This window comes from Tachyglossus aculeatus, chromosome X1 (assembly GCF_015852505.1).
Source record: "Tachyglossus aculeatus isolate mTacAcu1 chromosome X1, mTacAcu1.pri, whole genome shotgun sequence".
Classification (NCBI taxonomy): Eukaryota; Metazoa; Chordata; class Mammalia; order Monotremata; family Tachyglossidae; genus Tachyglossus; species Tachyglossus aculeatus.
In genome coordinates, this window is record NC_052101.1 from 120,428,104 (window position 1) to 120,441,178 (window position 13,075).

The 13,075-nt window shown below is 50.2% G+C and overlaps 1 protein-coding gene across 1 annotated transcript; it reads right to left on the reverse strand.

Annotated features, from left to right (window-relative positions):
* Positions 1 to 1,954: 1,954 nt before the first annotated feature.
* LOC119919855 (integumentary mucin A.1-like) lies at positions 1,955 to 11,635 on the reverse strand. The gene is made up of 4 exons (XM_038740614.1): positions 11,475 to 11,635; positions 4,066 to 4,497; positions 2,499 to 2,641; positions 1,955 to 2,219 (listed from the first exon to the last, which is right to left on the reverse strand). Exons 1-4 carry the CDS (start codon positions 11,524 to 11,526, stop codon positions 2,172 to 2,174), a joined length of 675 nt encoding a protein of 224 aa, XP_038596542.1. The 5' UTR covers positions 11,527 to 11,635; the 3' UTR covers positions 1,955 to 2,171.
* Between the last annotated feature and the right edge of the window lie 1,440 nt (positions 11,636 to 13,075).

Below are 13,075 nucleotides of genomic sequence, written 5' to 3' on the forward strand. Positions count from 1 at the left end.
GACAAGGGGAGGGGGGCAGAAGGGGGAACTGTTTCGAGGGTGCCAGGGCAGTTCCTTCCCCTGTTTACCTCCCATGTCTCACATCTGGGTTAATGTTTCACCCAGGTCTGGCCTGGACTCTCCAGTTTCCTTCCTAGGCCTAGGGAGAAGGGAACCCGGGGAACTTGGGAATCCTACTCTCCTGTTACCTCTCCCCCCTGACTGGCAACATTGATGAAGGTGCTTCTTCTCCTCCTCTGCCAAGTGGGTGCTTGGCCCTCAGCCCCAAGGAGCCTAGCTTCCTTAGGGGACACGGTGCCCAAGAAGAGGCAGCCCTGGTGGGGGGTGGGGCTAGAGGTCCAGGAGAAGAGGACATTGGGGTTGAGGGTCTCAACACATTAAAATTTAGGTTCAGGTTCAGTGCTCCTGTCTAGCCGGAACCTAAATGTACTCCTGGAAACAGTGTGGGACTAGTGGAAAGAGTCAAAGAGTGGAGAGTGGAAAGAGTCTGAGAGTCAAAAGACCTGGGTTCTCATCCCAGCTCTGCCATTTGCCTGCTGTGCGGCTCTGGGTAAGTCACTTAACTGTTCTGAGCCTCAGTTTCCTCATTTGTAAAATGGGGATTCAAAGCCTGTTAATAACAATAATTGTGGTATTTGTTAAATGCTTAATATGTGCCATGCAAAGTGCTGGGGTAGCAACAAGACAATCAGGTTCCACATGAGGCACACAGTATAAGTGGGAGGGAGACCACATACTGAACCCCCATTTTGCAGATGAGGGAACTGAGGCACAGAGATGTTAAGTGACTTACCCAAGGTCACACAGCAGCTAAACAGCAGAGGCAGGATTAGAACCCAGGTCCTCTGACTCCCAGGCCCGGGGGTTTCCCACTAGGCCATGCTGTTTCTGTTCTCCCTCCTCCTCAGACTGTCAGCCCTGTTTGGGGCTGGGTCTGAGTTCGACCTGATTATGTTGTACCTGCCCCAGGGTTTAGTACAGTGCTTGGCACATAACAAACTCTTAACAAACACTACTACTGCTTTGAGAAGCAGCATGGCTCAGTGGAAAGAGCACGGGCTTTGGAGTCAGAGGTCATGGGTTTGAATCCCGCTCTGCCACATATCTGCTGTGTGATCTTGGGCAAGTCACTTAGCTTCTCTGAGCCTCAGTTACATCATCTGTAAAATGAGGATTAAGACTGTGAGCCCCACGTGGGACACCTTGATCCCATTGTATCCCCCAGCGCTTAGAACAGTGCTTTGCACATAGTAAGCGCTTAACAAATGCCATTATTATTATTACTACTACTATTGTCATTACTATCACTACGATTATTCCCTCTGTCCCAGGGCTGTTGCCAAAGCCGCATCTGAGAGGGAGGTGGGGAAGGGAGCACCCTTGTAGCTCAGTATTTTCCCTGCCTTCACCCCTAACACTCACCCCAGGCAGAGAGGGCGCAGCCCTGGAACCAGGACAGGGAGGAAGCAGCTCGGCGTGGGAAAGGGTAGCACAGAGCCGAGTTAGCACTAACTGAATTGAACTTTGACCCTCGACACTGCCCTTCCCCCTTATCCAGAGAGTGCCTCTGCTGAGGAAACTGACGTCTTCATCTTTGTCGTCGTCGTCGTCGACCGGCGAGGTGACACATGACCTGGCTCCGCCCTTCACCCACTCCCCCTTTCCCTTGCGGGTGGGAGGAGGCTGGAGGGGGGATGGCTCTAGGAGTGGCTGCTTGCTGGAGTGTTCAAAACAGAGAGGTGGGGGGAAGTAGAGGGCATGGTGTGGAAGAAGGGGGCAAACTACCTGCAGGGTGGCAAGGAAGAGAGGGAAAAGAGGGTTGGGCAGGGATTTTGGTCAGCACAGAGATAGAGCAACGGTCTGTAGGAGTTGGCTGCTGCTTTATTCCGTGCCAGGGCCAGTGCTGATTGAGAAACCCCACCCCCACCCCCCAACCCAACACATAAATATATACACACACATATCCGTGCTTGTGTCTGTTCTTCTCCCCCTCCCCCAGCTCCTGGCTCGATAGGGCCCCACTCTGTTCTGTTGCTCTACGAAGCTTTCACAGATCCGCGAGGAGGAAGAAGAGGAGGAGGAGGAGGAGGGGGACGAGGAGGTGGAGGAGGAAGAGGTGGGCGCTGGAGCCTGCTGATCCTAGGCCCTCCGCTGCTGGAGCCTAGTCCGGATTAGTTAGGGGGATAGCGAGCGAAGGGTGACTCCTCGGTCAGGTTTTCCTGAAAAACAGGAGAGAGGTCTGGGTCCAGCAATCCCTCTGGGACGTTTTGTGTTTGCTGGCCTGGTGCTTGGGAGAGGAGGGGAAGGAGAGGTATGGGGGGAGAGAAAGGTGAGAGAGGCTTTTCTCAGAGCAGGAAGAATAAGGTAAGGGTCTGTGGGGTGCCTGCCGGGGACCTCCTCCCTGATTTTTGCATTCCGGATGAACAGTACCAGGGCAGTGGAGACTGGGGCCCTCGGGATGTCAGTCTGTGAATCAACAGGGCCCTGGAATTACTCACCATCGGCACCTCCTCCAGCTTTCTGAACACGGGCTCCCTCCTGTGGCAATATTTCACAGAGACTAGCACCAACGCGACGAGCAGGACGGATGAAAAAAGGCAAACCACTACCACCTGCCCGGCATTCTGCGGCGACTTGGGGACTGGGGTGCCGGGGTGTGGGGAGAGGGAGAAACACAGAGTTAGGGTCTTTTAGTCTCTCTTCGAGCTCTTCATGTACATACACCGTTCTTGGTTAAGGGCAAAACTTCTTTCAGCCGGAAAGGACAGAGGTGAGGACCCTGGAGGTCAGCACTCCCTGACCAACTGTTGAGACTTTCTTCCCTTTGTGCTCTTTCCCCTACTGGTCCTCCAAATGAGACTCCCTCCTCACCCAACACACACATACACTAATCCCGGTTCCACCACTTAGCTGTGTGACTTTGGGCAAGTCACTTAACTTCTCTGTGCCTCAGTCACCTCATCTGGAAAATGGGGATTAAGACTGCCCCATATGGGACAACCTGATTACTTTGTATCTACCCCAGCGCTTAGTAAAGTGCTTGGCACATAGTAGGCGCTTAACAAATACCATCATTATTATTATTCATTATTATTACACTCCTCAGCGCTCTGGCAGTGGAGACTGGCAGTAGTGGAGTCAGTCATGGGTTTGGTGGGGAAATGTGCTCAAGCTTGACCTACTGTGAGTCAGGGGACCTGGGTCCTAGGCCAGGTTTTGCCATGTGCATGTTGTGTGACCTTGGGCAAGTCACTTCACCTCTCTGGGCCTCAGTTTCCTCATCTGTAAACTGGCACTTAAATATCTGTTCCCCATCTCTTTTAGATGCCCTGTATGGGGCAGGGACTGTGTCCCATCTGTTTATCTTGTGTATCCCCCCGGCATTTAGAACGACATTCGGTTCACAGTAAGTGCTTAATAAATGCCATCATGGTCATTTTTAGCTTTCGTTCCTCTCCCTTCCCTTCCCACATCCTCCACCAGAAAAGGGGCACAACTTTTCCCCCACAGAAGGGATCCTATCCCGTTCCGCCAATTGTCAGCTGTGTGACTTTGGGCAAGTCACTTAACTTCTCTGTGCCTCAGTTACCTCACCTGTAAAATGATGATTAAAACTGTGAGCCCCCCGTGGGACAACCTGATCACCTTGTATCCTCCCCAGCACTTAGAACAGCGCTTTGCACATAGTAAGCGCTTAATAAAATGCTATTATTATTATTATTATTATTATTATTGCCATCAGTGTCCTCGAGGGGACCCCAGGCCTTGGACACGTCAAGCCCCCTCCTACCGGATCCATGCTGTTCTTCAGCCATCCCTCCCACACCTCGGCGCCCGCCCGAGGATTCTCGTGGGGCAACAGCGCCCCCTGGCGTTCACATAGACACCCTGCAGGTTGCTTACTCACCGCCGCATCTTTTCTGGGAGTCCCACAACCTACTAGGCTCGGGAGCCTGACCCAACCAAAGCTGCTTCCCCTTGGCCTAACGCGGTCCCTCGCTAACCTAGAGCTCCTGCTTGTCCGCCTGCCATCAATCCTGGGGAAAGCCTAGATCGGTCACTCACCTGAGGTGGCTCCGGGTTGCAGGGAAGTGACAGTCTGCGTTTCCACCGGGCTGGTGGCAGGCCGGGTGCCAGGGGTAGAGGCGGAAAGAGTCGTAGTCACGGTCTTGGGAGTCTCCGTGGGGGCCACGGTGGAAAGAGTCGTGATGCTGGTCCCAGGGGTCTCGGTGGTGGGGGCCATCGTGGAAAGAGTGGTGGTCCCGGTCTCCGGGGTCCCCGTGGGGGCCGTGGTGGTAAGAGAGGTGGTCCTGTTTTCAGAAGTCTCCGTGGGGGCCGTGGTGGAAAGAGAGGTGGTCCCATTCTCAGGGGTCTCCTTGGGGGCCATGGTGGGAAGGGAGGCAGTCTCAGGAATGTCTGCTCTGACTTCGGAATGGGTGATCATCTCAGAGGTGGAGATGAACTGGGTGCCGGAGGTCATCCCTTTGGAGCTGGCTGCTGTGGGGTAGGTAGGAATCACAGTCAGGGCCGCCTTCAGACAGTGAGTGAAGCAGTCACCTCAGTGGGAGCGGTAGCAGTGATTGAAAATTTGAAAGCGCCCGGCCTCCCTCTTCCCAAGTTGAAGCAGAACCTTTGCTAACAAGGACCTGGGAGTGGAAGGCAATAGTTCTGGAGCAAGAGCGCCCCCGAATAATATCATTACCTTATGCCACATATCTGACATAGTGCACACAGGGTAAAGTAATGACATCGTATGGAATGGGAGAGGACAGGAAATTTTTCCCTGCTTGTCTGAAGCCTGCACTGGCCACAGTTGATAACTCGAGTCTGAGAGAATGTTCCGGCCCAGGTTGTTTGAATTATTGAGGGTAGCTGGGGAGGGAGGAATGGGGATATAGGAGGAACCAGAAGCCAAGTGAAGTGTGAGAAGCAGTGTGGCCTAGTGGATAGAGGCACGGGCCTGGGAGTCAGAAGGACCTGAGTTCTAATCCCGACTCCACCACTTGTCTGCTGTGTGATCTTGGGCAAGTCACTTCACTTCTCTGGGCCCCAGTGACCTCATCTGAAAAATGGGGATTAAGACTGTGAACCCTACATGGGACAGGGACTGTGTCCGACCAGATAACCTTGTATCTAACCTGGTGCTTAGAACAGTGCCCGATACATAATAAGCACATAACAGATACCATTAAAAAATGGTGACGGAGGTGAGAGGGGGTTGAGATCAAGAAGATTCTGCTCAGGTACCACCCGTCTCACGAGGTTCCTGGCTCTCCAAGCCCCTGCTGGGCCCTGGGATATCTATGCTAGATCGAGAGGAGGAGATTCAATACTGAATCTCCTAGAGTTTGCCTACAAAAGTAATCCTGTACTTGACCCCTGTTTCGCCTCCCCATGCTCTTCCACGATGTTGCTCCCTTTACCTTGTCTCTCTGGAGACACCAAGCTCTCTGTTTACTTTTTATGTAACACTTCCAAGGCTGCTCCCGCTCAGTCCTAGCCCCCACAGGGCAGAAGAGAAACACTCTGATACCAGCTGCAACCACTCAGCTACTTCCTTGACAGGGGCCGGGGGGGGGGGGGGGCTTGAACTCTAGCAGGAAGACTCTGCCCTTGCACCTTACACCTTGCACTTCTAGGGGCTCTGGCTTCTCTGCTCTTCCCAGGCTGTAGCAAAGGACAGCCTCACTGGACAAAAGTGCTGGAAACAGCAGGGGTTCATCACTGTAGACGGCACCACCATCCTTCCTGTCTCACAAGCCCATATCCTTGGTGCTATCCTTGACTTCTCTCTCTCATTCAACTCACATATTCAATACATCATTAAATCCTGTCGGTTCGACCTTCACAACATCATTAAAATCTGCCCTTTCTTCTCCATCCAAACTGTTACCACGTTAATCCAGGCACTTATCCTATCCTGCCTTGATTACTTTTTCAGCCTCCTTGCTGACCCCCCAGCCTCCCATCTCTCCCCACTCCAGTCCATACTTCACTCTGCTGCCCAGATCACTTTCTACAAAAACTCATTCATTCATTCATTCAATCGTATTTATTGAGCGCTTAGTGTGTGCAAAGCACTGTACTAAGTACTTTGGAGGGTACAATATAACAATAAACTGACATATTCCCTGCCCACAACAAGCTTACAGCCCAGAAGGGGAGACAGACATTAATATAAATTTAAAAAAATCTGCCCTTTCTTCTCCATCCAAACTGCTACCCTACTGGTTCAATCTCTCATCCTATCCCGACTAGATTACTGCATCAGCCTCCTCTCTGATCTCCCATCCTCCTGTCTCTCCCCACTTCAGTCTATACTTCACGCTGCTGCCCGGATCATCTTTGTTCAGAAACGCTCTGGGCATGTTACTCCCCTCCTCAAAAATCTCCAGTGGCTACCAATCAACCTATGCATCAGGCAAAAAATCCTCACTCTCGGCTTCAAGGCTCTCCATCACCTCGCCCCCTCCTACCTCACCTCCCTTCTTTCCTTCTACACCCCAGCCCACTCCCTCCGCTCCTCTGCCGCTAACCCCCTCACTGTGCCTCGTTCTCACCTGTCCCGCCGTCGACTCCTGGCCCACGTCCTCCCCCTGGCCTGGAATGCCCTCCCTCCACACATCCACCAAGCTGGCTCCCTTCCTCCCTTCAAAGTCCTACTGAGAGCTCACCTCCTCCAGGAGGCCTTCCCAGACTGAGCCCCCTCCTTCCTCTCCCCTGCCCTACCTCCTTCCCCTCCCCACAGCACCTATATATATATGTTTGTACAGATTTATTACTCTATTTATTTTACTTGTACATATTTACTATTCTATTTATTTTATTTTGTTAATATGTTTTGTTTTGTTGTCTTTCTCCCACTTCTAGACTGTGAGCCTGCTGTTGGGTAGGGACCGTCTGTATATGTTGCCAACTTGTACTTCCCAAGTGCTTAATACAGTGCTCTGCACACAGTAAGTGCTCAATAAATACGATTGAATGAATGAATGAAATTACAGATATGTACCTAAGTGTTTAGGGCTGGGAGGGGGGATGAATAAATGGAGCAAGTCAGGGCGACGCAAAAGAGAGGGGGAGAAGAGGAAAGGCAGGCTTAGCCAGGGAAGGCCTACTGGAGAAGATGTGCCTTCAATAAGGCTTTGAAGGAGGGGAGAGTAATTGTGGGATAAGAGGAGGGAGGGCGTTCCAGGCCACAGGCAGGGTGTAGGTTGGTGGTGAGAAAGGCGAAATAGAGGTACAGTGAGAAGGTTAGCATTAGCAGAACAAAGTATGTGGGCTGGGTTGGAGTACGAGAGTAGTGAGGTAAGGTAGAAGGGGGCAAGGTGATTGAGTGCTTTAAAGCCAGTGGTGAGGAGTTTTTGTTTGACGTGGAAGTGAATGGGCAACCACTGGAGTTTCTTAAGGAGTGGGGAACCATGGTCTGAATGTTTTGGTAGGAAAATGATCTGGGCAACAGAGTGAAGTATTGGACTGGAGTAGGGAGAGACAGGAGGCAGGGAGGTCAGCAAGGAGGCTGATACAGTAATCAATGTGGGATAGGATTAACATGGTAGCAGTTTGGATGAGAGGAAAGGGCGGATTTTAGCCAGCAGTGCTTGACTCATAGTAAGTGCTTAAAAAATAAAATCCCCCATACCAGGGTGACACAGAAAGGAGAGGGAGTAGGGGAAATGAGAGTTTAGTTGAGGAAGATCTATTGGAGGAGATACAATTTCAATAAGGCTTTGAAGTTGGGGAGAGTGGTGGTCTGTCGGATACTAAGGAGGAGGCAGTTACAGGTCAGAGGTAGGATGCGTGCAAGGGGTTGGCAGTGAGCTAGACAAGATCGAGGTACAATGAGTAGTTTGGCTTTGGGGTAGGAAAGCATGTAAGTAGGTTGTAGTAGACAATCAGTGAGGTAAGATAGGACGGGGGAAGGTGATTGAGTGCTTTTAAGCCGATGGTAAGGAGCTTCGGTCTGATGCGGAGGTAATAATAAAAAATAATTGTAGTATTTGTTAAGCGATTACCATGTGTCAAGAACTATTCTAAGCACTGGGGTAATTACAAGATAATCAGGTCCCACATGAGGCTCACAGTCTAAGTAGGAGGGAGAACAGCTAACTGAATCCCTATTTTACAGATGAGGGAACTGGGGCACAGAGAAGCTAAGTGACTTGCCCAAGGTTATACAGCAGATAAGTGGCAGAGCCGGGAGTAGCGCTAGTGCTTAGAACAGTGCTTGGCACATAGTAAGTGCTTAACAAATACTATGACTATTATTATTAGAACCCAGGTCCTACTGACTTCCAGGCCTGTGCTCTACCCACTAGGCCAAACTGGAGGTTCTTGAGGAGTGGGAAGACATGGGCTGAACTTTTTTTAAGAAAAATGATCCAGGCAGCAGAGTGAAGTATGGACTGGAGCGGGAAGAGACAGGAGGCAGGGAGCTCAGTGATGCAGTAATCAAGGCAAGATAGGATAAGTGCTTGGATCAGCATGGTAGCAATGTGGATGGAGAGGAAGGAGTGGATTTAGCTGGAGAGGGAAGGGGTGGATTTCAGCAATGCTGTGTAGGTTGAACCACAGAATTTGGTGACTGATTGAATGTGTGGGTTGAATGAGACAGTTGAGTCAAGGATAATGCCAAGGTTACAGGCTTGTAGGACAGGGAGGATGGTGGTGCTGTCTACAGTCTGACATTTTGCTCATCCTTTCCCTTCTGTCTGGAACTCCTTTCCCCTTCACATCCAGCAGACTGCTATTCTCCCCAACTTCAAGGCCCTTCTGAAGTCACATGTCCTTCAGGAGGCCTTTCCTGATTAATCTCTCACCCCCCTTTTCTGTTTCCCTCCCTACTGCCACTTCAGCACTCCCATGTCACCGAAAGATTTAGATAATAATAATAATAATAATAATGGTATTTGTTAAGCACTTACTATGTGCCAAGCACTGTACGAGGTGCTGGGATGGATACAAGCAAATAGTGTTGGACATTGTCCCTGTCCCACATGGGGCTCACAGTCTCAATCCCCATTTTATCAATGAGGTAACTGAGGCACAGATAAGTGAAGTGATTTGCCCAAGGTCACACAGCAGATATTTGACAGAGCAGGGATTAGAACCCATGATCTTCTGACTTCCAGGCCCTTGCTCTATCCACTACGCCAAGCTGCTTCTCTACTCACCTGCTCTCTCATAGCACTTATGTACGTTTCACCCCCTACCTGTAATTTATTTTAGTGTTTGTCTTTCCCACTACTGTGAGCTCCTTGGAAGCAGGGATCGTGTCTACTAATTCTATTGTACTCTACCAAGTGCTTAGTACAGTGCTTTCTGCACAATATAAGGAGCTCAATAAATACTATTTATTGGATGTTTATTTTTAAATAAACTCTGAATATCAGAATGTCAGCCTGCCTGGAAACAAGGCAGGTGGCAGGGGGGACTAGATGAACCTAGAATGTACCCATGTTTCTATTTTTTGATAAATCTATGCGATCTCGGTCGTTAAAGCTTACAGCTAGGCATTCCCACAGAAGATGTTACAATTATTGCACACATCCTTCTCTCTCCCTTAGTTTTAGGCACATGGAGTTCTCAGGAGCTGCCAAGGCCATCCTACATGCTGCTGTCAGGATTGAGCCCCGGGGTGGAGGGGTGGGAGGGAGAAGGAGTGGGGGTTTAGGGAGAAAACCAAGATTCCCTAAAGTGGACCTGCCCCAGAACCTGGGCCAAGCCGGGGGCATGGAGGAAATCTTTCTCCTGCCCAGAGCCCAGAGCAGAGCACAGCTCTCCTCTTCCTACTTAGCTTCATTCCTCTCCCACTACAACCCAGCCTGCATACTTCATTCCTCTATTCCCAACCTACTTCATTCATTCATTCAATCATATTTATTAGGCACTTTCTGTGTGCAGAGCACTGACTAAGCGCTTGGAAAGTACAATTCAGCAATAGAGACAATCCCTGCCCCAAACGGACATACAGTCTAAAAGGGGGGAGACAGACATCAAAACAAGTAAACAGGCATCAATAGCATCAGTACCTCAATCTTAACCCTCTCACCGTCGATCCCACTCTCGCATCCTCCTTCTGGCCTGGAACTCCCTCTGCCATCATATCCGACAGACCACCCATCCTCCCCATCTTCAAAACTTTCTTAAAATCATGTCAACTCCAAGAAGCCTTTCTTGACCAAACTCTCATTTCCCCACCCTACTTGCCTTTCCTTCTGCATCCTCTATGCACTTGGGTCTGCACCCCTCAGGCACTTTGATATTCACTCCCCTCATGAGCCCCCAGCACTTACAAACATATCTTTATACTCTGCTGCTTTGCTATCTGTAATTTATTTTAAAGTCTGTCCCCACCCCACCCCGACCGGCACAGTGCTCTGCACATGGTAAGTGTTCAATAAATACATTAATTGATGGATTGAGTGGAGCTGTTCTATGTAGAGGGCTGGTGTAAGGCCAGGACAGTGGGCTTCCCTTACTGTGGCTGTACTCCCTCTTTTCTTTTCCCCTCTCCTCTCTTCTCTTCCCCTCCTCTCCCCATCCCTTTCCTGCCCACACCTTCCCACCTCATAGTCAAGCTGGTGGTTCCCTCAGGAGACAGGTTAGGGAACACCAACCCTGGTGATGGGGGGGCGGGGGGCAGATGCCAGCTCTGGGGAGGGCAGATGGGGTCATGAGAAGGAAGGAGATTGATCCTTTCTTTTAGATTATGAGCCCCCTGAAGGGTAGGGACTGTGTCTAATTCCCACCCATGTAGTCTTTCTTTCATTCTTTCATTCAATAGTATTTATTGAGCGCTTACTGTGTGCAGAGCACTGTATTAAGCATTTGGGAGAGTACAGTAGAAGAATAAATGGACACATTCCCTGCCCACAATGAGCTTACAGTTAAAAGGGGCTTACATACTAGAGGGACAGTGCTTAGTACAGTGCTCTGCACACAGTAAGCATTTAATAATCACTCTAACTACTTGCAAGCTCGTTACGGGCAGGTAATGTGACTGTTAATTCTGTTGTAAGTACATCTCCTCCAAGAGGCCTTCCCTGACTAAGTCCTCCTTTCCGCTTCTCCCACTCCCTTTTGCATCACCCTGACTTGCTCCCTTTATTCACCCCCTCCCAGCCCCACAACTCTCATGTCCATATCTGTAATGTATTTATTTCTATTAATGTCTGTCTTCCCCTCTAGACAGTAAGCTCGTTTTGGGCAGGAGATGTGTCTGTTTACTGTTATAGTGTACTCTCCCAAGCGCTTCCTATAGTGCTTTGCACACAGTAAGCGCTCAATAAATACGACCGACAGACTCTCCCAAGCGTCTAGTCCAGTGCCCTGAACATAGTAAGCGTTCAATAAATACGATTGATTGATCAATTACTCTGCCTCCTCCTCCAACCTAGTTAATTTTGGGTCTGCCTCCTGGCCACTTCCAGACCCCCCCCCCCCCAATTACCCACCTTCCCAATTCCCCTACTTACTTGCGGCCCAGATGCCAAACAGCATACCAAAGAGGACGGGGAGTGGCGCCATGCCGCAGGTTGGGGTAGCCGGGAGCAGTCAGCAATTTGAAGTCTAGGAAACGCTTCTCCCCTGCTTCCGGGGCTCCTCTGAGACCAATGACTGTCTCCAACGCTTTCTACCTGCTCCCCCTCTCCAGTGCCCCCTGTTGCCCGAGAGCGAAGGCGTCAGTGCCCAAATGGAAACTCTTCTTGGGAACTAATGGATTGGATGAAAAATTGGGGGCGGGGTCCCATCTAGAGTGGGGTGATGAGGAGAGTCGTGCCGGGGTTGGGGGTTGGGGGTGGGGGCGGTCTCTGGGTTAAGATTAGGGATGGGGGGATGGGGTGTTAGGTTTCAGGTTGCCTGAGGGACAGTCTAGGGACTGTTGTACAAGCGCCACCCCCCCTCCCCAAGAGTGGGGTGAAAAGAGTGAGTGGGAGCCGACTTCTGTATTTATATACAGAATTTTTAATTCTTTTCTCTCACCCTTAAAACTCTGGATGCACAAGGGGGCGTGGTCAGAATGAAGAAGCTGAGGAGAGTAAGTGGAGCCTGGCAAGTGCAAAGCATAGCAAAGGTCCCCGTGGGTTAGGAAACAGAACTCTATTAGGCTGAAACTTCCTCCTCTAAGGGGACCAAGTCTTATTTTCTTGTATGCCTCAAAGCGTCTCTGCCCACAGTATATGATGGTGATAGTGAAGGTGATTTTTTTTTTAATGAACAATGCTGTTCCTCTCTGGCTTCCCAATCTCCACTTTGCCAGGCCCCATTACTCAATAATAATAGCATTTATTAAGTGATCTCAGGGCAATGCCATGTACTAAGTGCTTGGGTAGTTCAAAACAGAGAAGTAGCACATTCCCTACCCACAAGAAGCTTATGCTCTACCTGAAGAAACCGGCACAAAAATATTGACAAGTAGAGTAATCAAAGTAGATAACATATATACAAAAGTGTTCAGGATAGGTATAAATAAGTACCCAAGTGCTAGATCGGAAGGGGGAGAGGATGGAGGCAGGGAGGCACCTTGCCTCTTCTCCCACACTCCTCCTCCCTGTAAATCTGTACTAATCCCCCCACAGAGACTTCCGCTCTCTCGACCCCATCCATCTCTCTGAGTGCATCACACCCGACCTAGCCTCCATACCCATTCTACCCACCCTTGATGACCAAATAGATGCTCTCAATTCCACCCTCTCTACTCAACTCAACTCACCCGCTCCCCTATTCCTTCGTTGCTCTCGCACCACTAACCCACAGCCCTGGATCACCTCCACCATCCACCTACTTTGCTTTTATGCTCGAGCTGCTTAACACTGCTGGTGGAAATCTAAACATCAGGCCGACCTTGTCAACTTCAAGTTTGTCCTTTCTTGCCTTAACTCTGCCCTCTCCTCAGCCCGGCAAAACTATTTCTCTTCCTTTACTGACAGCCAGGACCATCACCCTCATCAGTTGTTTCGGACATTTAACTCCCTCCTCAGGCCCCCATCCCTCCCCCTCCCCCATCCCTCACCCCCAGTAATCTGGCCACCTACTTTATTAGGAAAATTTACACCATCAGGTCTGAGATCCCCAA

What these genes read in the sequence shown, in the direction of transcription:
- LOC119919855 (XM_038740614.1), bottom strand. Translation starts at nt 11,526, where the DNA reads ATGGCGCCACTCCCCGTCCTCTTTGGTATGCTGTTTGGCATCTGGGCC. An exon ending in GCAACCCGGAGCCACCTCAG is followed by an intron (nt 2,642 to 4,065) that starts GTGAGTGACCGA and finishes CCGGCACCCCAG; the next exon opens with TCCCCAAGTCGCCGCAGAAT. An exon ending in AGCTGGAGGAGGTGCCGATG is followed by an intron (nt 2,220 to 2,498) that starts GTGAGTAATTCC and finishes CCTGTTTTTCAG; the next exon opens with GAAAACCTGACCGAGGAGTC.